At 46.3% G+C, this 24,735-nt stretch overlaps 1 protein-coding gene across 1 annotated transcript in view; it reads left to right on the forward strand.

Moving 5' to 3' along the window:
* LOC138525637 (zinc finger protein 268-like) overlaps positions 1–22,671 on the forward strand; it is a 63,585-nt gene extending 40,914 nt beyond the window's left edge. The window contains exon 2 of the mRNA XM_069635687.1: positions 19,519–22,671. Coding sequence (XP_069491788.1) covers positions 20,207–22,075 — 1,869 coding nt within the window. The 5' untranslated portion in view covers positions 19,519–20,206 and the 3' untranslated portion in view covers positions 22,076–22,671. The remainder of the gene's footprint in view (positions 1–19,518) is intronic.
* Positions 22,672–24,735: the final 2,064 nt, after the last annotated feature.

Below are 24,735 nucleotides of genomic sequence, written 5' to 3' on the forward strand. Positions count from 1 at the left end.
GTATTGGTTGAGGAAGATGAGTTGGAGGAAGACAGCCTACTACTTCCTATGAAAGGAACAACCTTTCTGAGAGCATTGCAGTGGTTGGATTTGGTGTGGTAGCACATGGAGGTGGTCCCGTAGGACTACTGTCCAGGTAGTCCATGACGGAGTACAACATTCGGTGCATTTCACTTTGGTGGCTTTAGCCTTTGGTACATTTCCAACAGTAGTAAAGAACTGCCACACCAATGATTCTCTCTGGGTGCTAGGGGTAGGCACTTCCTCTACCTCATCTTCTTGGTCCTCTTCATTGTCTTTGGAAGTACTGCGCTTTTTATGTTGTGTAGGTCCTCCAGCTGTTGGTGGCTCTTGGGGAGGAGGGATGGAAATAGTTGATTCCTTTTTTAAGATACATAGCAGTTTTACTAATATTCTTCCAAGTGTGTGCGGTGTGCTAGATTTTTAATGGATAATGAGTAAGAATGGGTGTAGGAGCTGTGTAAGGGGTACATTTTGAGCTAGAAAGTTCCTAGATCAGCTGAAAAGTGCAGTTCTGAACACTTCGTGAAGTGCGGACGCGTTCATGGACACATCATCATCATGCCACGGGTGAGCGTGTGACGCTGTCCTGATAGTCCACGATGACGTCAGATGTTCGTGGACGTCAACACAAAAATGCTGGAAAAAGTTGCAAAAGGTGTATAGAAGTGTTAAAAATGATGCTAGAAGGTGGGGAATGGCAGAGTTTTAAGGTGAAACTTTGTAAAATGGACAAACATTTTGCTATATTGGGGTAAGTTAATATTAGTAAGTTGTTGGAAATTGGCGTGCACTGGTATAAACCCATGATATTCACTGAAAAACATTGTTAAAGGGAGGTTATGGTTGAAAGTAAAACCGAAAACCCCCATAAATTCACCAGTTGGTAAGCTTAGCAACCGTAACTCGCACCATCACCGTGCACTGCTAAGACTAACACCCAGGACATGAAAGATGACATCACATATAAAATTAATTTGAATAAACGGTCACTGCAAGGGGTTGAGTTTATAATTTTGGAAACAAGATGTTAGGGGTGATTGGGAGAACTATCATGAACAACTTAATGTATTAAAGAATGTTCTCTTGTAAACAAATCATTATATTCTAATGTTAGTAGAGGAACCTAATCATACATACATACATACATACAGGCAATGGTTGCAGCATGCACCATAGAAGTAAAATAGTTTTAACCTGGTAATTTCCGTTAGTAAAATAATGAATGCTACCTTATTGAATAATGTTTAACATGGAATAAATAAGTAACAATCAAAAATTTACCACAAATTTGTGTTAGTAGAAAAAATACATATAAAAGTGCATAATGCATACAAATTGGAGGCACGTACTGGGAAACTAAAGTAAGGAAGAAAGAAACAGCACCAAAAAATGGCAATACCATTAGTTAATCATCATGTACACACATTGTGTGTTTGAGGCATGCTCATTGCCCCATGTGTGTGCACTATGAGCTCAGATTAACCTCTAAGGAAAGTACTTTAATAACAATAAAAAGGTTAATGTGTAGATATACATAACACCTTTTAAATATCGGGAATTCTCATTGTCAGTAAAAACCCAAAACTAGCCTAATAATGTCAGTAACCAAAAACAAGTCGCCCAGATATGTGATGCCATCTTTCACGTGGTGGGTGTTAGTATTAGCAGTGCACGGTGGTGGCGCGAGTTATGGTTGCTTAGGAAATCCTGAAGAGCGGAGAACTGTGATATTTTGTTTCTTCTCCGGGCTGAGGTCTGGCATGGATTCACATGCTCCTGAATTTTACCCGTCGTCTGGCTGGGAATCCTCAGTAGCAGAAAAAACAGTTTCAATTTCGTTTCTAAACTGTCTTTCTCCTATAAACCAATCACTGAGCTCTGGGTCATACTGCCTCCAGCCAATGACTGCCCTCTACCTAAGCCCCGCACGTTCAAGTGTTAGGAGTCCTTGTGTTTCGCTCTACGAACTTTCTGCGTATTTTCACATTTTTTGCTAGGGAAGTGTTTTTGTTTCAATCGAGCCTTGCGCTCCATCGCTTACCCTTCCGATTAACGAGGACCAGTTTTTCTTCATCTTTCTTCGCCCCTCAAGGGCAGAAATTGTCGAGTGTTCTTGTTGGAAGCTACCAGAAGTCTTCAGGCCTACACCGCGCCAGACCATGCCAGAGAAGTCCCTCTTCAAGCTGTGCACCCGCTGCGGTTTGCAGACTGTTTTTTCATGTGACAAGCATTCCCAGTGCCTGTATTGTCTACACCCGGCGCATGAGGAAGATTGTGAGATCTGGTGTGACTTCACCAAGTACATGATGAAGGATCAACACGCCCGGTTGACGGCCTGGCTCAAAAACAGGGCCTCTACCCTGTGTGATTCACAGGGGCATGCCTCTTCCAGATCTAGCCAACCTGAGCAGGCTTCTAAGTCCTGTGAGGGTGCTCCATCCATGAGGGCCCAACACAAGACCAAGCACCGCAAGTCTGCTTCCGTCGGGGTCGCCGCTCCAGTGGGTCCCGCAACGGTCAGGGTGCGTTCATCATCTCCGTCAGCCTCGATCTCCAGCCACCACTCCAGCTCTTCATCCAAGAGGAAGCCAGCTACCCCTAGGAAGCTGTGGCAGACAGTCGAAGGTCAAGCTGGGCAAGGTGTCTGAACCGCCTTTGAAGGAGAAGGCCAATCTGGACAAGGTGTTCGAGCTGCCCATGAAGGAGAAGGCCAAGATGGCCGACCTGCCTGTGAAGGCCCAGGTGATCCAGGCCAAGTCATCCCCCTTGATTAAGATGGTGGTGACCTCCCTTTCAAAGGCAAATGGGGCGGACCCAGTCCAGAGTGCCCCGGCGGCAGCCAGTGTCTCTCCCTGCCAGGCGAGAGTCATCGTTCAAACCCATTGAAAAGACTCCAGAAAAGAGGATGCCGGAGCTTAGCCCTGGTCTAACCCCTCAGGACCTGAAAAGGGGGGAGAAGGGGTGGAGAAGTATTCCAGGGCACAAATGTTTTCGTCCAATGAGGATCCTCTGTGATGACGATGGCGATGATGATGGGATCTTCGAGGAGATGCCCGCTGGAGGCGTCTGCAACATCACTATTGTCTATGGGAACGATGACATGGGTGCTGAGCCCAGTGACCCTGTCCCACAGGTTCCCCCAAGAGACTTATCACAGGATATCCTCTCGCCACTTCACACGATGGTGTCGGAGATTCAGAGGAGATTGCTGACAACCCCGCCAGCACCAATGGCACGGCCGTGTTCCTATTGACACCGGGGCAGCCACCGGCAAAGAGGAGGAGGAGAGACCCTACACCTCCATTCCAACCGTCGCTGCCCTTCCTCCCGCCGAGGGCGACAGGGATGGACACAGCGATGATGGATATGGACAATGACGCAGGACTGGGAGTTCCTGCATCACTGGTGCTGAGAGACTCTCCACCGGATGAGGTGGGATCCTTTCATTCCATGATTCATGGTTGCCCGGGCATCAGAGCTTTTCCAGCTATCCTGTCAGTACCGCTCCTGGATGAGGTCTGGGATGAGGGGCTGGCGCTGCTGAAGAATCCTGCTTCAGCTCTAGCGGAGAGAGATCAGCTTGAGAAAAAGTACTGGGTGCCGGAGTCTGTGACCAAGTGTCTTCGGTCTCAACCGTCGCCAGACTCAGTGGTCTCGGCGGCCACCAGGAAGAAGTCGCAGAGTTCATCGTCCTCTTCATCTGTACCCCCGGACAACAAGGGGAAGTAATTGGATTCCATGGGTAGAAAGGTAATCTACTCGTAGGCGACGACGGTGAAAGCGAGCAACGCCTTGGAGATCGTGGACAGGTACAACCAGGAGCTTTGGTACAAGATGGCTCCGCTCCTGGATTTCCTCCCCGATGACATACGGGCCGAGGCTTTGGAGATCCTTCAAGAAGGCAAGCTGGTGTCGGACCATGCCATCACGGTGGCACTGTACATTGCAGACACAGGTTTCCGTCAGATGGGCAACAGGGTTTGCCTTGGCCGTTGTGGCTTGCTCAAGGTCACCCTCTTCAGGCAGGAGGTCCAGGGGAGGGTACTGGACATGCCGTTCGATGGGGACAACCTGTCCGGGAAGACCGCTGATGAATCCCTGCAAGCCATCAAGGCCGACACAGAGACGGCCTGTGCCTTGGGCACCCTGCAACAACACAAGCCATCCTTTCGTTCCTCAGGAGGAAAGTCTAGCAGGTCTTCTAAGGGTTTCGACAGGGGCTCTTCCTCTGACCGCCAACCCTCCCACTGCTCGACCCAGGAAGCCAACAGGGGTTGCTCCAAAGCCTTCAGAGGTGGCTGCCATCATCGTCAAGGCTCCCAGGGTGGTGCGCTTCCACCATGGACGCTCTCGCCTACGGACACACCTTAGAGTTTCAACAGAAGTGTCCCAGAATACCTCTGGTGGCCCGATAGGAACAACACAACCCTCAGCTGCTGCTGGAAGTTCAGGCCATGTTAAGGAAAACGGCGATGGAGCTGGTTCCAAAATGACTCCGGGTCTCCAGTGTTTACTCAAGGTACTTTCTTGTATGAAAGAAATCCGGGGGATGGAGACCCATTCTCGACCTACGACGACTCATCAAGTACATTAAGTCCCAAAAGATTTGGATGGTCACGCTGCAGCACATGCTTGGCCAGCTGGAGGAGGGAGACCTTTGGTGGTTGTTAAGATGGATTTCTGAACTCTGACCTGGTGGGCAGAGGTTCAGGAGGCAAGCCTAGTTTCCTAGGACAGGGTTACCTTCTGAACAAGCCAGGCCAATCAAGGTAGCTTGGCGGCGGTCAAGACTAGGTCTCAGGAGGGGTGAGGGTGACTGAAGGACCTACATGAGCACACAGAGCAAGGACACTTACAAATTACTCCTAGTCAGTTGTAGTTCTAAAAATACAATTACATTTATTTCAAGGCCTTTGAAAGTCATACACATAATTCTCCGCAGCAATACTGGTAAACCAACACAATCAAATCACAATACATATATTCAAGACCAAGGGGCCTAAAGGGTTATCTGCACCAGAATGGGTGCACACCCTAAAAGGGGAGGAAGCAGGTGGGCAGATACAGTCTTTAAGCAATTCAGCATCGGACACAAACCTAACTGAAAGGCAGTCCAGTCCCTAAAATGAGGGGAGCCTAGTGTTCAAATCTGCTTGTAATGCAGATGGTCAGACAGACCGGGGCCTCTTCAGGGGTCAGTAGCAGCTCAGGAAGGTAGGTGAGACGATGAATAAGTTCCCATTATTCGAGGAGGGTCACCCCGACAGGGCAGAGTGATTTCCAAGGTTCGGGAATAGGTTGCCAGTTCACACCAGCAGTGGAAAGGAGAGGGGCCCCCAAGGGCCAGTCATGCATAAAAGTTGATGGATGATCCAGGGGCCACCGGTAAGGGTCGTTAGTACTTACGGCCCCTATGCTCACTCCGGACCAAACTTCGGCTGTCGAGTCCACTTCGGTGGCAGGTTCAAATGCGACAATTTCTGTGTCTCTGTGGCTTCCAGTGACGGTGTTGCAGCATTGATTCCCAAAGGGGCGATGGCGGTTTCTCTGCTTCTGGTGGATGGATCAGGCCAATTTCACTGCAGTAGGCTTCAGGGGCAAGAGGGGCACAAATGTAGCACACCTGCAAAGTTCTTCACCCCGGCAGCGCGACACAGTAACCGCAGCTTCTCCAGTTCGGGCTCTCTCTCTTTACTCCAGACCTGGGAATTCCAAGTGTACGAAATTCGGTGTGAGAGTGGTGTGAACACGGAGCTTGCGGGCTACCAAGTTTCAAGGGGCTCCTCAAAATGGCGTCGGAGACAGAGCAAAGGTCCTGCACAAGCTGGTCAGCCCACTGGTTGACCCAAGGACACTTCCGAGAAGGCTTAATTGCAGGTTTTGATGAAAATCCCTAGAATAGTTGGTCCCACTATTCCAATGGGTCAAAGCGTCTTCACAGACCTTCTTGTTCGATCAGGTGCCAAGGGGTACCACGGGACAACAGTGGGTGCAGGGTGCCAAACCTTCCAGCGGGCCTCCAGCAGTTACTCGACGACTCGGTTTCAGGATACGTGGATCCTATCCTTCGTTCAGTGAGAACTCCAGAGATCGACATGGTATGGCTGTTTGGGGCCTTCTCTTATCCAGAGTCTCCTTCGTGCCAAAACGAAGGTGACCCAATGGACGATCTTTCACTTACAGCACACCATACGTGGACCAATCACGAACCACGGTGGTCACAGGCATTCAGAGCATGCCAGACTCTCTGACACCCAGGATGTGGATTGTAGCCAGACAGGCCAGCCCAAATCCTGGGGGCGCACATACAAGAAATGCAGAAGCCCACGAAAGCAGAGCGCCTTTCAGGAAAATGCTTACCCAAATAAGGACAGCTCGACCTGGGGAAGGTGAAGGAGCAAGATGGCCAAAGGACAGGACAAAGAACCTCGTGTCATGGCCATTTTGGAGCCAGCCCACCTTTCTGTGTCAAACGCGGTTAATGCGGTTAACATGGCAAGAAAGGGTTAAAAATACACGAAATGATAAGCTGCCACCAGCCCTGTCCGTAGAACATCTACACTTCTCCAAAAAATTGACCCAAGCTCACTGTACTGGAGGTACTCTGTGCACTTGTAACGTTGCAGCAAAAGTCGCACCATTGCAAGGACTAATGGAAACCAAAGTCTCCCAGTACTGACTGTCTTTAAAGGCATGTCAGTTTCCCCATAACAAAATGAGCAAACAGCCCAGTGGAGTTCAGCTGAAGGCTGTGCTTCTCTGGCAAAGTCAGACTATCGTGTTTAAACAGCAGCAAAAAGTTGGGAGTACACAACTGGAAGGAAAATTACATATGAAATTGAAATCTTTCCTAACACTCGTCGGCGGATCTAGAGGACGCATACTTCCATGTCCCCATACAAAAGGACACCACAAGTTTCTGCGCTTTGTCGTTCAAGGGAAGCATTACCAGTTCAAGGCTCTTCCCTTTGGACTGAAGTTGGCACCCAGAGTCTTCGCCAAGTACCTGGTTCTGGTGGCAGCCCATCTACGACTTCAAGGAATCCATGTGAACCCTTACCTGGATGACTGGCTCATCGAGGCCAGATCAAGAGACATCGCCGAGGACCACACAGTGAAGACCGTCTGCCTTCTGATGGAACTGGGATTCTCTGTGAATTATGCAAAGTCCTGTTTGACTCCATTGCAGGACGCGCTGTTCCTGGGATCCAGGCTAGACACAATGGCCCTCATTACGATACTGGCGCTAAACCATGGCGCTATTAGCACCATGGTTGGTGCCGGTATCATAACAAGTCCGCCGATGTTCAATGGCGAATTACCACCCCATTCCAAGGTTGGCGGGGCGGTAATTCCCCATTGAACATTTGCCCTTCCCCATTCCCATTTTTGCCCCATAGGGCTCAATGGGACTGGGGAAGGCGCTAAGTACGATACCGCAAATTGCGGTACCGTACTTAGCACCAAGGTCCCTTTGCGGGGACCTCGTAGTAAGGCGCTACGTGTTTAACGGCGCTGCAGCCTTTTACGGCACCGTTAAACACTTAGCGCCAGGATCCTAATGAGGGCCAGTATCCTGCCTGGCGTCACTGTCGGAGGAGAGGATATCAGCCATCTTAGTCGAGGTGCAACGGCTGTTAGCACTGAGGGTCGCCACAGTGCTGACCATCAAGACCCTACTTAGCATGATGTCGTCATGCATATACCTGATTCGGCTCTACAGGTTGCGGATGCGCCCTCTGCAGGATTTCCTTGATGCCTGGTGGGTCCTGTTGTCCGGATGCTTCCAGGACAGGATTGCGCTCGACCAGGAGTTCCGTCGAGCGATAAGATGGTGGGACGTGCGCTCCAATATTGCCCGAGGCACGGATTTCCGGAGCCCCCTGTACCAGGAGACGGTCACGATGGATGCTTCCCTGGATGGAGGGGGAGCCCACACTGGACGACTTCACGCCAGAGGCCTGTGGCTGCCGGAGGAGAAGTCGTTGCACATCAACGTTCTGGAATTACGGGCAGTGTTTTGGGCCCTCAAGTTGTTTCTGCCATCCCTCAAGGGCAAGGTGGTGAGGGTCTTCACGGACAATACCACAAAGATGTTCTACCTCCGGAAAAACAGGGTGGGGGGGCACCAGATCCCCATCACTCTCCAGAGAGGCGCAGGATTTATGGCACTGGGCCGTCACCCAGGGGATGTTCCTCATTTTGGTTCACCTGGCAGGAGTAAAGAACACCATCGCCGACTCTCTCAGCTGGGAGCTGCACTCTTGCCACGAGTGGGAGCTTCGGCGAGATCATGTGAACAACCTTTTCCTCAAATGGGACAGTCCCCAGATCAATCTGTTTGCGACAGCGACAAACACCAAGTGCCAGAGGTTCGCCAGCAGTTGTCCCCAGCCATGGAGTATGGGGGACGCATTCTCATTCCCTTAGGAAGGCCTGTTTCTTTATGCGTTCCCTCCATTGCCGCTGCTTCTTCGTCTAGTCATTCAACACAAACGGTACTGGTACAGAATGATTCTCGTTGCACCAACGTGGCCGAGGCAGATCTGGTACCCGGACCTTCTCCACATTTCAGTGTCCCCTCCAGTCAAGCTACCAGTGGTCGCAGATCTTCTTGCCAGAGAAGGAGGCGTAATTCTGCACCACAACCCGGGGTCTCTGAACCTGAAGCCCTAGCTCCTGCAGCGTTAGAGTTTGGTGGCTACAATTTTCCGGCAGACTGCAAGGAGGAACTCGCCAAGGACAGGGCGTCATCTACTTTGAAGTGCTACAGACACAAATGGAAGCGCTTTGCGACTTGGGTCTGTCCCCAGAAGATCAACCCTCTGAGGGTCACAGCCCCTCTGGGACTTCCATATTTACTGTCATTGGCTAAATCGGGACTGGCTCACGCCCCCATCAAGGTACATCTGGCGGCTGTCTCCCGCTACACCAGATCTCCGGGACGGTCTTCAATGTGGTTGCACCATCTGGTTAAGGAGTTCATTAAGGGACTGTTCCACTCATTCCTGCCGGTGAAGGCTCTGGCCCCGGCGTGGGAACTCAATGTGGTGCTGACTAGGCTAATGGGGGGCTCCATTCGAACCTGTGCACTCAGCTCCGCTTGAAGTGTCTGTCGTGGAAGACCACGTTCCTCGTTGCTATCACCTCTGCAAGGCGACTAGGTGAGATCCAGGCCCTGTCATGCAAGCGGCCTTATCTGACTTTTCACGAGACGAGGGTGGAGCTGCGGACGCACCCCTCCTTCATGCCCAAGGTTCCATCGGAATTTCATCTCAACAAGCCCTTGATGTTACCGGTGTTCTTTCCACCGCCTTTGTCACCGGCTGAAAGGACTTTGCACTAGCTGGATGTGGCTAGAACGCTGAAGTTTTATGTGGCCCTCACGAAGAGTTTCTGGAAAACTTCTCAGCTTTTTGTGAACTTTGGTCCTGTGAACCATGGGAAGGCCCTTTCCAAGGCTCCAATTTCCAGGTGGTTCGCCGGCTGTATCACTCACTGTCACTGTTTGGCAAACCGACCGCTGCCTGACCATCCGAGAGCCCATTCACCAGAGCGGTCGCTGCTACAACAGCGTTCCTGTCTTGTGTGCCCCTGCTGGACATCTGCAGGGCTGCTACATAGAGGTTGACGCACACCTTCACGAAATTCTACTGCATTGACAGGGATTCCAGGGAGGAGTCCAGAGTCGGACAAGCAGTGCTGCGCAACCTGTTCACTTGAAGGTGAGCCTGGTGAGGAGGTAAGAGATTGCTTCTGTTGAGCCTTGTCACCTACCACACTTTCCACTTCTCCCTCCTTCCATGCACGTTTGCCCTTTTCCCTTTCCCATGCACTTGCGCGTTCTCAATGTCACTGGGCCTAGTAAGATCGTTGTTTTGTTCTCCCCTGTTGCCCTCCCTTGCTGTGTCGCTCTCTGAAACACTTGTGTACGAGCGCAATATAAAATATCAATTCTATTCCCATGGTTTTGCATGTATGTACTGCTATGTATTCTTTATTCATGAGCATATGAATCCATGCCAGTCCCCATGAAGGAGAAGGAACAAGTTACTTACCTGTAACTGTTGTTCTCCATCATGGCTCTGGCATGGATTCACATGCGAACCCTCCCGTCTGCCCCTCTGCGGCTCTTCTCTTGGTCCTACTGCCACTTTACGTGCTACCAAATCTGAAGATGGCTGCCAGAGGAGGGGCTTAGGTAGAGGGCAGTCATTCGCTGGGGGCAGTATGACCCAGAGCTCAGTGATTGGTTTATAGGAGAAAGAAAGTTTAGAAACAAAACTGAAACTGTTTATGCTGTTACTGAGGATTCCCAGCCTGACGGGGAATATTCATGAGCCTGTGAATCCATATCAGGCGGATGCTGGAGAACAACAGTAAGTAACTTGTTCCTTACTCGAGGTATTCTGCAAATAAGAGACTTTTACTGAAAAAGAGACTTTGGCGCATAAGGCCCGGTTATTTGTATCCTGAACTGCATCCTCGTGCTGGAGAAGCCAAAGAGTGTGCTAAGCTCAAGTGTGCCACCTTGACCCGTGCAGAAAAACTGGGGAACGGAAGCTCAATATCCAGCTGTCCTGAGATATTGTTTCTTGAACACTCTTTCTTTTTGCATACATCATTTCCCCACACCATTTGTTATTAGAAGTAAGGTTTGGCAATATGTTTATTAGTATTGGCCCTTTTTATTTTGACAAGACTCCACTAGGACTGTTATTTTTACTTTGATGGTTGTAGCTTAGTCCCATCCTTAGATTTAGGGTTAGATAGGTGTTCATCCAACCCATTGCAGTTCAGTAAACACCCTTGAACCGTGTACCACTTGTGTCTGTCTTCCTTCATGATACCATTCCTTCCTTACATTTGGTGTCAGGAGTGGAATATCACTCAAAATAATTGGGGAACTTAAGATTTCAAAAACGTAGTAATCGAGCCTCCGACCCATCGGTTACAACCAAAGAATCCATTGCCTTCGACATATGTAGTAGTAGGGAAGCTCTTATTCCTCCTGGAAAGAGAGGACTAATTTCCATGGACCTGGTCCTAATACCCCTATCTTGCTGTTACATCAGGTTGGCCCCAACATTTGGCCTTGCATGGAAATATAGTTTAGGCATTTTTGCAGGAGTCATAGACCCAGACTTTAGCAGAGATATAAAAGTTTTAATAAAAAACCATGGGGAAAATACGACCTGGAGATATTTTTCCCCACTTTGAAGAGGAGAGGGAAGTTAATGAAACAGAGAGGTGGTCAGCGTTTTGGAGAGGCCAATAAGGAAACTGACATCAGCCTCCACCCCAAATGATAAGGCAACTATCCTCCCTGATTTAGCATTTGCCCAGTGACAAAATCACATACTGGCTGAGGCCTTCTTACAGGTAATAACAGAGGATGAAGGCCTAAGAAAACGCAGCCCTTTTTTTAAAAACAAGTTCTCCTTTATCAGAGAGAAACAGGGGAAGGTTTGACTGAAACTCAGCTTTATCCAAACATGTGAGATGTCAGAAAACCAACTCACATATTTCTTTACCGGCACCCTTGAACCTGGTGATTATGGATTATGCCACCCGATACCCCGAAGCCTTCTCCATGAGAAACAGCACTATCCAACAGATTTTAAAACATCTGCTGCCCTTTTTTTCTCAAATAGGATTTCCCAAAAAGATTCAAACAGACCAGGGAAAGAACTTTATGAGCAAACTGATGGGAGAGATAAAATAAGTATTACATATTGCCACCTCAGTTTACCACCCACAGACAGATGGATAAGTGTGAGAGATTTAATAAAACCCTTAAAACAATTCTAAGGAAGTGATGGGAAGGACTGGGATTGCATGATACCCTGGGCCCTATTCGCAGTAAGAAACTCCTCAAGCATCTACCAGATTCTCTCAGTTTGAATTACTCTACTGTAGGGAGCCCGAATGACTTTACTGTAGGGAGCCCTGAGATGTATTAGATATGATCACAGAAACCTGGGAAGAAAGAGAAGCCCTGATACCTCTGTCCCAGACCGCCTCCTGACTAAGAGATCATATGGCCCTAGTTAGAACCTTGGTACAAACACATATGCTGCCCAATACCTCAGCTTTGCTGCTGAAGCAGCTTCACTTTCAGACGCCGACCAGGGTTGGAGCGTACCCCCACTGCTTAATTCGCCTCATCCGGACAGCATTCCAGCCCTCGACCCGCCGTCGGAGTCCCTGACTACAGCCACGCTGCAGACTTCATCCTCAAAGGCCACACGAAGCGGCTTGCAGTAGCAGCCTGAAATTCAAATTGGCAAATTCGCCTTTCTTAAAATGGCTGCATTGTCTGCTGTTTACTAGGTTGCCTAGCAACCAGCAGCAAACCCTTGTTCATCACCCAATCAGATCGCTGGAAGGCGTAAACTGGCCCCTGCAGGCAAGGCGGATCTCTCATGGAGCATTTCCCTGTACTGAGCATCGACATGCCACAAGTAGCTATCCCATTGACCTTCTTTCCTTACGCCTGACTACGGCCACTGCTAACCATGTGCTTTTGCCTGACATTGCCACTTGTGTGATCTGTTCATAGTGTGCTCACCAGATGGACAGTAAGACTTTACTGGTCTCCGTTTTGAGATTTATGCCTGTTACATTAGAACGGTAGCATTTTCATGATAACCTACCACTGTTAACTTGCTTAGCAACCAAAGGTGTACCGTTACTTGCTCCTGTATAGCACCACTCCTGGTTAGCCTGCTTACTGTACCCCAACATTAGCATCGTTAGCATCACCACTTGTGCGATTACGTAGGAATTAATGGATAATCGACTTGAACTGTTCAAGGCCTTTTGCTCCTAGCAGACCTTGCACTGGCCTATAGAGCATTGATATAGCATTGCCATATGTATGCATTATTGCTTGATTCCCACAAAAGCCTTTGCACCTAGTAGTCCTTGCATTTGCCTATATCTTATTGAAACAGCATTGCTTGACTTATGCTTACCACGGAAGTTGTGACAGTTGCATGTATAGTCACCAATGTGTTACGGTAGTGTCAGCTATTATACACTTGCTACACTCATCTCCCAGCTTGACAAATAATCAAATAATTGACCTCAAATCACTACCTACTAGGCAATTTCCAGCAGCAACAGAAATGTTCAACTCCATTATCATGATTCGCCCAGCTCAGGACATGCCAATCAACCTTGGGACAACCTTATGTATGCCTAAAATCGCTTCCACCAGCCCACTCGATACAACCCACCAACCCCATTCCCCTACAATTCAAGAATGTAACCTCACCCACACTTGAGACAATGGGCCTCATTATAACTATGGCGGTACAGTAACAATGGTGCCGGTAAGCTACCGACACCATAGCTACCGTACCGCCATAGTACGAGTTGTGCTCGTGGGTGCCTGACAGCATGCCAGGTCTGACCAGCGGACTGTGCGGCACCCACGAACACAACTCGTCGGATGCACCGGCACCGTTGTAAATGGTGCCGGTGCATCTGACATCCCCATTCTCATTGAGCCCTATGGGGCTCAAATGGGAATGGGGATGTACCAGCCCTGGCACCCGCGAAAGGGCAATTACCGTGCCCGGATGCGAGTTTGGAGGTCGCCTTTCCGGTTTTACCGGCAAGGCTACCTCCAACCTCTTAATGAAGCCCAATATCTAACAGGAACTCGTTACTCACCTCTACCCAATAGATACTCAAATTTTCCACCCAGACCACCCTAACATACCATGTCCGCCTAGTTTAAGGAACCGTAGACTTACATCACAAGGTACCATGATCCTCACCCTTGACACTTATCGCTATAAATTGTTTTATAACAAATTCTCCAAGGAACCATAAGATTCATAATAAACCTAGGACCTTAAAAGGCATTAGCAAACTCATGACCTCTCGCCCTAGTACTAGCTCAACTAGTATCCATGCAGCAAGCAATTGGCTGGCACATTCAGATCCATACCTAACACATAGCATAGACCCCTTTCCTAACAAGTCGTTACGCCCGAATACCCCTGCAAACAAAGCTGTCTCTGTTCATTCCAACTTCGACTCACAAAAGTCGGAATTACCGCTCATCAGGTGTGTGTTCATTAACGCTAGATCACTTATAGCACATGCTCTGGACATCGCTGATCTTATCCTGACTAACAATTTGGACATCTTAGTCATTTCTGAAACCTGGCTGCATGTGGCAGCTGGCGCTGGCTCTCTCACTGGCCATACCAGATGACTATACGATCCTCAGAACAGGAGGAGGAGTAGGACTTATCGCTAAAAAAGAATTGGGTGTGAGACAAATACCCATCTACCAACCATTCACCTCTGGGGAACTTCTCTCTTTGAAAATATCCCTCAGAGCTACATCAACATTGACTCTACATCTATACAGACCTTCGGGCCCAGTATCATCCTTCGATGAAAAGATCACCCAGTTACTCACCAATAATGTTAAACCGGGGTCAGAAATCCTCTTACTAGGAGACTTTAACTTGGGACTTAACGACCCCAAAGATAACCGTGCTTCCGCATTAGCCAATAAGATAACAGAACTAGGCTTCCTTAATCGCATCATGAACCCTACGCACAATAAAGGCAGAACCCTTGATTGGATTGCTGATCTTAACTGTAACACTAGGATTCTCACAAACACTCCCTGCGCATGGTCTGACCACCACGTTATCACTGGTTCCATGTGTTAATTCCGTGCAAAAATATTTTGTGGCAAAATTCACACATGGACCCTGTGGGGGACACCCCCGCAACCCCAGCATAATTGCTTAATGTGCGGGGAACACCCCTGCAACCCTCGCGCCCACAAATTATCTCCCCCAAAAATATTGCCTATAACGAGGCAAACGGCCATATGTACGGTGATATTTTTGGTGGGGATATTTTGTAGTGATACCATGATCACCTTCTCCATCCAGGACCAGCCTACATCAAACCGGGGCCTTAGTATGTCTCCTCCATCCCTTACTAGAAGAAAACGCAATATTACAGCAGAAAGAATACTCCCTTTACTACATCTTATTATGAACCAACCAAACTTTGACAATTTAAACACTGCAGAGATGGAAGATCCATGCAACCAAACTCTCTCTCAGGCTTTAGACACAGTGGCCCCACGAAAAATGTGCAAATCAAAACAAACTGCTCCCCTAATTGTGTGCTACACCACAAGTCTAAAAAGTCTATGCAATACCAACAGAGTAGCTGAAGGGATCGGCAAAAAAAAACTGCCTTCTATTAACAAAGAGAAGTTTGTCACAGCCTCTAATAACTACAAAAAGGCCATCCACCGACAATGATAGAATTAGCAATGCAAAATCGGGTACAAAAGAATTATTCACCATCCTTAGAGAATTAGAAACCCCAGTGACTCCTCAGGAACATTGCATAAAAGATGCCACCTGATGCGCTAATATCCAAAAAGCATTGTTGGATAAAATCACTCTCCTTCAGACTAAAATCGAGACAAAAAAAACTCAGCCTGTCCTCAGATGCCCTACATTTTGAACACACTGACGCTACCACGAATCAGCCTTTCCCCATTTCAGTTTATCCAAGTCTCAGTACCAGAAGTGATACAAATAATTGAAAGTCTCAAACCCTCAAGATGTCAGGGGGGCCATATGCCCAGCCACTCTCATTAAAGAAGTGGTAACAGAGATTGTTTCTTTCATCACCACCCTAATACATGCATTCATTGATATTTTATTTCTATCGCGCTCGTACACAAGTGTTTCAGAGTGCGACTGGGCAAGGGAGGGGAACAGGGGAGAACAAAACAGCGATCTTACTAGGCCCAGTGACATTGAGAACGCGCAAGTGCATGGGAGAGGGGGAGGGGAAAAGTGCATGGAAGGAGGGAGAAGTGGAAAGTGCGAAGCAGAGGAGAAACAGATAAATAACAATAAATAATAAAGGCAACAAACAGTGGTAATGCAGCCAGCTATTTGCAAGTGCTAGGTTTAAGGCAGCAGACAGGGTAGGTCTGATAGTGCAGGAAGAAAAGGGGGGGGGGGGGCTGTATGGATACAGATACAGACCCCATTGCAAGGGGTGGCCCGGAGGCAGTGCGGGAGGGTGGCAGGGTGAGCAGGTAACTGGGCCCGAAGGACAGAGGGTGGCCAGGTGCACAGTGCCAATAGAGAACTGATCAGCAGGGGAGAGGGGAAGCGAAGGCAGAAGAAAAGAGGATGGTCTTGAGGTGCTTCCGGAACTGTAGATGGTTCTCCTCACGTTTTAGAGTGGCAGGGAGGCTATTCCAGAAGAAGGCCCCAGCCGAAGACAGAGATCTACCCCAGCTCGTTTTGCATCATTCAAAACCTGTAAAGTCCCTACTAAACTTAAGGATGCGTGGGTCCTCCCACTCCTAAAGAAACCCAAATACACCCACCAACTATCAGCCCATAACTACGGTACCCTTCCTTCTTAGAATTTTGGATAGGGCCATGTATGTTCAAATTCAAAATGATCTTGAATCAAACAATCTCCTTGGCCTTCGTCAGTCAGGCTTTAGACCAGGTCATGGCACATAATCATCTCTCATTGACCTTAAAATACAAATGGATGAGTTACTGGACAAAGGTAATATAGCTCTCCTTCTCTTGCTAGACCTATCTACGGCCTTTGACCTGGTCAATCACAAGGTCCTATGCAAACATTTGACGTTAGCAGGACACTTCTCCTCCAAAGAAACATCTTTGATTAAATCGTTCCTTTCCAACAGGACATGGAGAGTTTTTGCCCCAACAGCAATGGCCGACCCAGCACCAGTTCTGTGCAGAATTCTCCAAGGTTTGTGCTGCTCGCCCACTTTGTATAACATCTTTACAAAGCCACTATTTGACCTCCTTGACAGTCACCTACACTTACTATGCAGATGACACCCAAATACTCATACCGCTTTCAGGATCCTATGGTACGGAGTCCAAACTCTTGAACAAAATCTACCAAGTTATTCAGGCATGGATGGCCACTCCTTGCCTCTGTCTTAAAGATGACAAAACGGAGATACTATTGATTGGCTCCCAAAACCGTTTAAACAAACTACTGGAACAATTTAAATCCTTTGTCATTGACAACAATACCATCAAAGTAGCGAAAAGTCAAAACCTAGGGTTCTACCTTGACTCGACACTCTACTGAAACAAATCAATGCTACAATCTCTTTGGTGGCATAAACAGTGAAACTCATTACCGCCTGCAGGCCATTCCTTTCCCCAGACAGCTGTATCACCTTGGCTAGAGCCCTTATTTTATCGAAATGGGACTACTGCAGTGCCTTATACATTGGCACTAGTTGTCACAACCTAAATAAACTACAAGTGCTACAGAACAACGCATTAAGAGCTGCACTGAACATCCCAAAAGCCAACTACATCACTTCTACTAGACAAACGGTCCATTGGCTTCCCGTGAAGAACAGAATTGCCTACAAAACGCTATCATTAGCCCACAAATGCTTATCGATCAAAGCCCTTAAATACCTAAACTGTAGGTTCACCAGAACCAATCTATCAGACCTACTAGAGTCTCCCAGTTCAACCAGCTCATGATCCTGAGATACAAACATGAAAAAACAGGGGATAAGTTTTTTCCTGTCCTTGCCTCTAAATGTTGGAATGCCCTTCCATCAGACGTAAGAACTGAGGTTGCGTACCGGGCCTTCCGAAAAAAACAAAATGTGGCTAGTCTCACCAGAATAAGAATGACTCTAGTACCAGATTCTTGACAGATGTGGGATCTCAATGTACCATGGCACTGTAACTGCTCGATGCTCTGAACTATAACTGTATCTACCTCAGGGTATTTCCTCCCCTATCCCTGTATGTACTTCGTTGATTTTAATATAATTAGCAATTTGTACACCATCTATATGTAATCTGTTAATTGTATTGGAAACTACCTGCACTTTAATTGTAACCTGTAAACTTGCGCCTAGATACCTTCGGGTTAAGAGCGCCATAATAAATAAATAAACTAAACTAAAGCCCAGACCCAACAAAAACAAGACTATGATAACAAGGTGAATCTCTGCTCTTTCTCTGTGGGTCAGAAAGTGTTGGTCCTCTTACCCACCTGTGAGAATATACTAGTCTCAGTGGCACGGACCGTATGAGATAATAGAACGCACAGGTGCATGTACTTATAGAGTAGCCCAACCAGACAAAAGACCCATCTCTATCATATTAACCTGCTAAAGGAATGGAAGGGAAATCCACTGGCCTCCACATCCTCCATACTAGCCTGTTTGGTACCGGAGGAAGTTGATAACACAGACCTTATTCCACAGAATCTCCCGAAGGAGAAACAGAGAGACCTGGACGATCTTGCTAGTTCTTTCCCAGATGTATTTTGCAAAAAAGCCTGGTAGAGTACAAGGCACATACAATTATATCAGAACTCCAAAGGGAAAGGTAACCCATCTAAAAACCTATTTACTCCCAGAAACTAGGGAAAAGATAGTAATTGAAGAAGTGGAAACTATGTAAAGAGCCAACATTATAGTCCCTGGCCCTCCCTGTTCGTTTTGTAACAAAACCCAACCCCTCCTGGCGGTTTTGTATTGACTTCTGACAGGTTAACACATTTCTGCTTTTGACGCCTACTCCATGCCATGGATCAACTATTTAATCGATAAACTGGGTAGTGCAGTGTTCCTATTTACCTTAGACCTGGCAAAACCCGCCATGACTGACTGACAGACAGGTAGGCCATTTCTTAGACTTCAGTCACCACACGTCACCGCATTGTGTTAATCCTGGCTGTGGGCTAGTGACCACACGTCGCCACATTGTGTTAATCCTGGCTGTGGGCTAGTGACCACCCGTCACCACATTGTGTTAATCCTGGCTGTGGGCTAGTGACCACACGTCACCACATTGTGTTATTCCTGGCTGTGGGCTAGTGACCACACATCACCACATTGTGTTAATCCTGGCTGTGGGCTAGTGACCACACGTCACCGCATTGTGTTAATCCTGGCTGTGGGCTAGTGACCACCCGTCACCACATTGTGTTAATCCTGGCTGTGGGCTAGTGACCACACGTCACCACATTGTGTTATTCCTGGCTGTGGGCTAGTGACCACACATCACCACATTGTGTTAATCCTGGCTGTGGGCTAGTGACCACACGTCACCGCATTGTGTTAATCCTGGCTGTGGGCTAGTGACCACACGTCACCACATTGTGTTAATCCTGGCTGTGGGCTAGTGTTTCACACCGTTATTAATCTATGCGCCATGTGGTGTGGGAATGGTCAATGTGTCTCTTGGTTCTTTATTTGTGTGTTAACCCTTTCCATGATATTGAGGCCACTTTACTCTATTCATTTAACTCAGTTTCCATAAGACATTTCAGTAGAAGAGCAGGATTTCATAAGATGAAAAGTGCCTTTTTGCTTTTTCACATTTTCTATTTAAAACAAGAAATATGTGTTTATCTCTTATGGAACACTAATTCTGTTTTTCCTTTTCTTTCAAACAGGGCAACAGAGCAGGAAGTATGGAAAACAGAGACATTATTTTAAAAAGGTTTTTGTTTATTAAAAAAAGTTTCCTCTGATAGCTGGGTCTCTGAAACGTGTTCTTGCTCATGACAGTTACTACCAGCTCCGAGTACCTTACTGTGGAAAACATATTTCACAGACTGAAGACATTTCACAACAAAAAGGTGCAATTATTAATGATTGTGGAGGAAACATCAGGTTCCTATGTCCAGTCAGTACCACTCAATACAGAGGTCACCTGTGTCCACTACACTTATGAGAGGCTAATAAGAATGGCTGCCACTTTAAAGTAGAGGCTGGGCATTGTCATGCTTTGCACCACATTCAGTAAGAAAAAGGTGCTTAACACCAGCTTTGGACTTGATGCTTCAGAATCAATGGTGCCCCTGATGTTGTGCTGATGTTCCAGTGGCAGCTGCTAGGATCAAAACCCAAAAGCACGAAAACTACAAGTGAAGAGACTGCTCTGGACATGGAAAGGTTGCAAGCAGAAGCTTTTTTTTATTTTCAGACTTGCCTGTTCTGGCTGAAGATTGAGGTTCTTTCTTGATATTCATACGTACAAAAATGCACCTGACTTGGTGAGACCACCCGAGAGATTAAGATCATTATTTAAATATTTTGAATTGGACAAGGAGCTCCTTACACAGAAATCCCTATTAAAAAATGAACACCCTCACAATGGAGTTACCCATTGAATTTTCTGAATGTCAAACAACTTTCAATGAAACTGGTTATTTATGGCAATCTCAGAGATCTCTCACTGAAGAGAAAGAACACAAACGTTTTGAATGCAACAAGGCTTTTACAGAAACAAATAATCTATTGGTAAATCAGAGAAATCACACTGTGGTGAAACCATATACGTGTTCTGAATGTAGTAAGTCTTTCAAGCAAAAGAGTGAACTATTGCGTCATCAGAGAAGTCACACTGCGGAGAAACCATATACATGTTCTGAATGTGGCAAGGCTTTCAAACAAAAGAGCAAACTATTGATTCATCAGAGAATTCACACTGGAGAGAAACCATATACATGTCCTCAATGTGATAAGGCTTTCAAACAAAAGGGTCAGCTTGTCCTACATCAGAGAAGTCACACTGGGGTGAAACCATACGCATGCTCTGAATGTGATAAGGCTTTCACGCAAAGGGGTAATCTATTGATTCATGAGAGAATTCACACTGGGGAGAAGCCATATGCATGTTCTGAATGTCATAAGGCTTTCAAGCGAACAAGTGAACTATTGATTCATCAGAGAATTCACACTGGGGTGAAACCATATACATGTTCTGAATGTGAAAAGGCTTTCAAGCAAAATAGTGAACTATTGATTCATCAGAGAATTCACACTGGGGTGAAACCATATACATGTTCTGAATGTGAAAAGGCTTTCAAGCAAAGGCGTCACCTATTGAGTCATCAGAGCATTCACACTGGGGAGAAACCATTTACATGTTCTGAATGTGATAAGGCTTTCAAGCGAAATGATCAACTTGTGATACATCAGAGAAGTCACACTGGGGTGAATCTATATACATGTTCTGAATGTAATAAGTCTTTTAAGCAAAAGAGTGAACTATTGCGTCATCAGATAATTCACACTGGAGAGAACCCATATACATGTCCTCAATGTGATAAGGCTTTCACACGAAGTTATCAACTTGTGATACATCAGAGAAGTCACACTGGTGTGAAACCATATCCATGTTCTGAATGTGATAAGTCTTTCACAGTGAAGAGTAGTCTTTTGACACACCAGAGAATTCACACTGGGGTAAAACAATATACATGTTCTGAATGTAATAAGTCTTTCAAGCAAAATAGTGAACTATTGAGTCACCAGAGGATTCACACTGGGGTAAGACCATATACATGTTCTGAATGTGATAAGTCTTTCACGGTGAAGACTAGTCTTTTGACACACCAGAGAAATCACACCGGGGTGAAACCATATAGATGTTCTGAATGTGATAAGTCTTTCACGGTGAAGACTAGTCTTTTGACACACCAGAGAAATCACACCGGGGTGAAACCATATACATGCTCTGAATGTGATAAGGCTTTCAAGCGAAATAATCAACTTGTGATACATCAGAGAAAACACACTGGGGTGAAACCATATGCATGTTCTGAATGTGATAAGTCTTTCATGGACAAGAGTCATCTTTTGAGACACCAGAGAAATCACACTGGGTTGAAACCATATACATGCTCTGAATGTGATAAGGCTTTCACGCAAAAGGTGTCATTATTGAGTCATCAGAGAAATCACACTGGGGAGAAACCATATACATGCTCTGAATGTGGTAAGGCTTTCAAGCAAAACAATCAACTTGTGATACATCAGAGAAAACACACTGGGGTGAAACCATATGCATGTTCTGAATGTGATAAATCTTTTAAGCAAAGGGGTCATCTATTGAGTCATCAGAGAAATCACACTGGGGTGAAACCATATGCATGCTCTGAATGTGATAAGGCTTTCAAGCAAAAGCGTGAACTATTGTGTCATCAGATAAATCACACGGGGTGAAACCATTTGCATGTTCTGAATGTCAAGGCTTTCAGGCGAAAGTACACTATTGATTCATCAGAGAAGCCAGACTGTGGGGAAGCCATATATATGTCCACAATGTGATAAGGCTTTCAAGCGAAATAATCACTTTGTGATACATCAGAGAAATCACAGTGATGAGAAATCGTAAACATGTTCTGAATGCAATGTCTTTCAAGTAATAAGGTAAACTAGGGCTGCACCAGAGAAATCACGCTTACATGTTCTCACTGTGATAAAGCTTACAAGTGTAATGAGAAACCTGTGATACATCAGAGAAATTTCACTATGGGTTTGCAACGAAGCCTGACCTATTCCTACATCATGAAAAAATCACTCGGAGGGCCTTATACATGTTTTAAATGAAGACTTTCAAGGAAATCCGTGACCTGTGGCGACATTGGAAATTCATAAAAGGTGTTGACATGGACTACTCGGATGCCCAAAACATCCACAACTTACAAAGTCTCCTGGGCCCTGCTGTTTTTGTAGAGTAAAGTTACTAAACCTTATTATCAGCAAGGCACTTTGTGAAGTATGATTTATGTATAGAATTAAAGACAAGTGTCTTGTTATTTGGATTTGTGAATAATTGATAACTCAGCAATGAAGTGATTTCTCAATATGTGTTTAAAGAAGAGCATATTATCTCACTGTAAGATTCATGATTGATAAAAGACTAAAACAGAAGCCAGCCTGCATGTGCATAGGTTTCCATTTCAGGTTTATACTCGGGTGGGGCAAAGATTTGGGGGGCATATATTACATAGTGCAAAATACTATTACTATTAAATACTTTTGAACCTGTCACTCGCAACAGGGAAAGAACCACGATCATTCAAATCAGCACACATCAAACCACTACCCAAGGACATGGGAGGAGATGTGGAACACCTCTCCAACTACAGACTGATTTCAAACATTTCATACCCAGTAAAACGACTAGACACCTACGTCTACAAACTAACACAAGAACACAGATAAACACCAGCTGCTGGACCAGGCGCAAGTTGGCTTTAGACCCACGAGGGGAGCAGGACCGGCACTCCTATCCATCTGGGATGACCTAAAGACAAATGCAGACTCCATCACAAACTCTGCCCCAATTCTACTCGACCTCTGTGCAGTTTTTGACACAGTCAACCATGGCATCCTCATCAAGAGCATAGAATAGATAGGAATAACAGATTTAGCCCTACTCTGGATAAAATCATACCTAACAAATAGAACGGAAACTGGATAAAACCCTTAAAATCCGCTCCACAGGACACCGACTGTGGAGTACCAACCACAAGGATCATCCCTATCCCAGCTGTTCTTCAACATCTACCTGGCTCCGCTAATGAAGATCATTAAAAAACTAAACCTTACATGCTACAACTATGCAGACAACACACAAATCATCTATAAAATCGAAGATGCACAAGAAGAGAATACAATGCTGGGTGAATGTCTCAAAATACAACTGGATTAACACAAACAGCCTAAAACTCAATCCAGGCAAGATAGAAATCATGATTATATCCAAAAAGCTGGAAAATAACACCTTTATTCCATGGCCCACAGAACTAGGAACAGCACCCACACCATCGAAAATAGCCAAAAACCTTGGAATCCTAATGGACAATGCGCTACCATTAGAACCACAAATAAATGTAATTCAATGTGTTTCAATCAAGAAATGTTTTTTCCTCCTACACATGGTAAAAAGAATCCTAGCATTCATGTCTTTCACCCATAAGACACTGACAGTCATCACCCTCTTCATGCCAAGAATTGAGTACGCCAACAGCCTCTACATTGGAATGCCAGAACGCCTACTCAAGAAACTGCAACATATCCAAAACGCAGCGGCCAGACTCCTTCTCAAACTATCACGAAGAGACCACATCACACCAGCACTAAAAATGTTACACTGTCTTCCAGTCAAACAACAAATCACATTCGAAACAATGTGCATAACACACAGATCAATCCATGGCCAAGGAGCAGAATTCCTACAAAAGAAAATAATTTACCAACCGACTGGACTACTCAGATCATGATAGCCACCTTGAACCAAAACCTTACACAAATAAAAAGCTAGGGGGTTCCTCCTCTCACCTGGAAGCACAATTCTGGTAAACCCTCCCGAAAGACATCCAAAATGCAAAGGACCACCTAAAATTCAGCAGGAAACTACTTAGCAACTTGCCACCAGCTGGCCATACCTTTACTTATTGTTATTTATTCTACTATCCCATGTACTGCACTGTCCGCTCCCTCTTACCCCCCACACATTCCCCTTCCCCATCTCATGCACTTGCGCAATCTGAATGACACCTGGCCTGTAGGATCGTTGTCTGTCCTCCCTTTGTTCCCCCTCCCTTTCCTCATCGTGGCTTAAAACACTTGTGTATAGGCGCGTTATAAATGCCATATCATATCATTTTGGGGGATCTAACATAGCTCTCGCAGGAGACTTTAATGCGGAATGTATCAATGCTCTATCACCCACCAGGAAGAGAAAATCTAAAAAGGGTCACATTTTGGTAGACTTTTTGGACTACTGGGGCCTAAAAATGCTGAATGGGTCAACTGGGGAAATGACAGATGCAAACGCCACCTGGCACCGTGGTCAATCGGCGTCTACATTAGAT

This window comes from Ambystoma mexicanum, chromosome 7p (assembly GCF_040938575.1).
Source record: "Ambystoma mexicanum isolate Mex_15411 chromosome 7p, UKY_AmexF1_1, whole genome shotgun sequence".
NCBI classification, from domain to species: Eukaryota; Metazoa; Chordata; class Amphibia; order Caudata; family Ambystomatidae; genus Ambystoma; species Ambystoma mexicanum.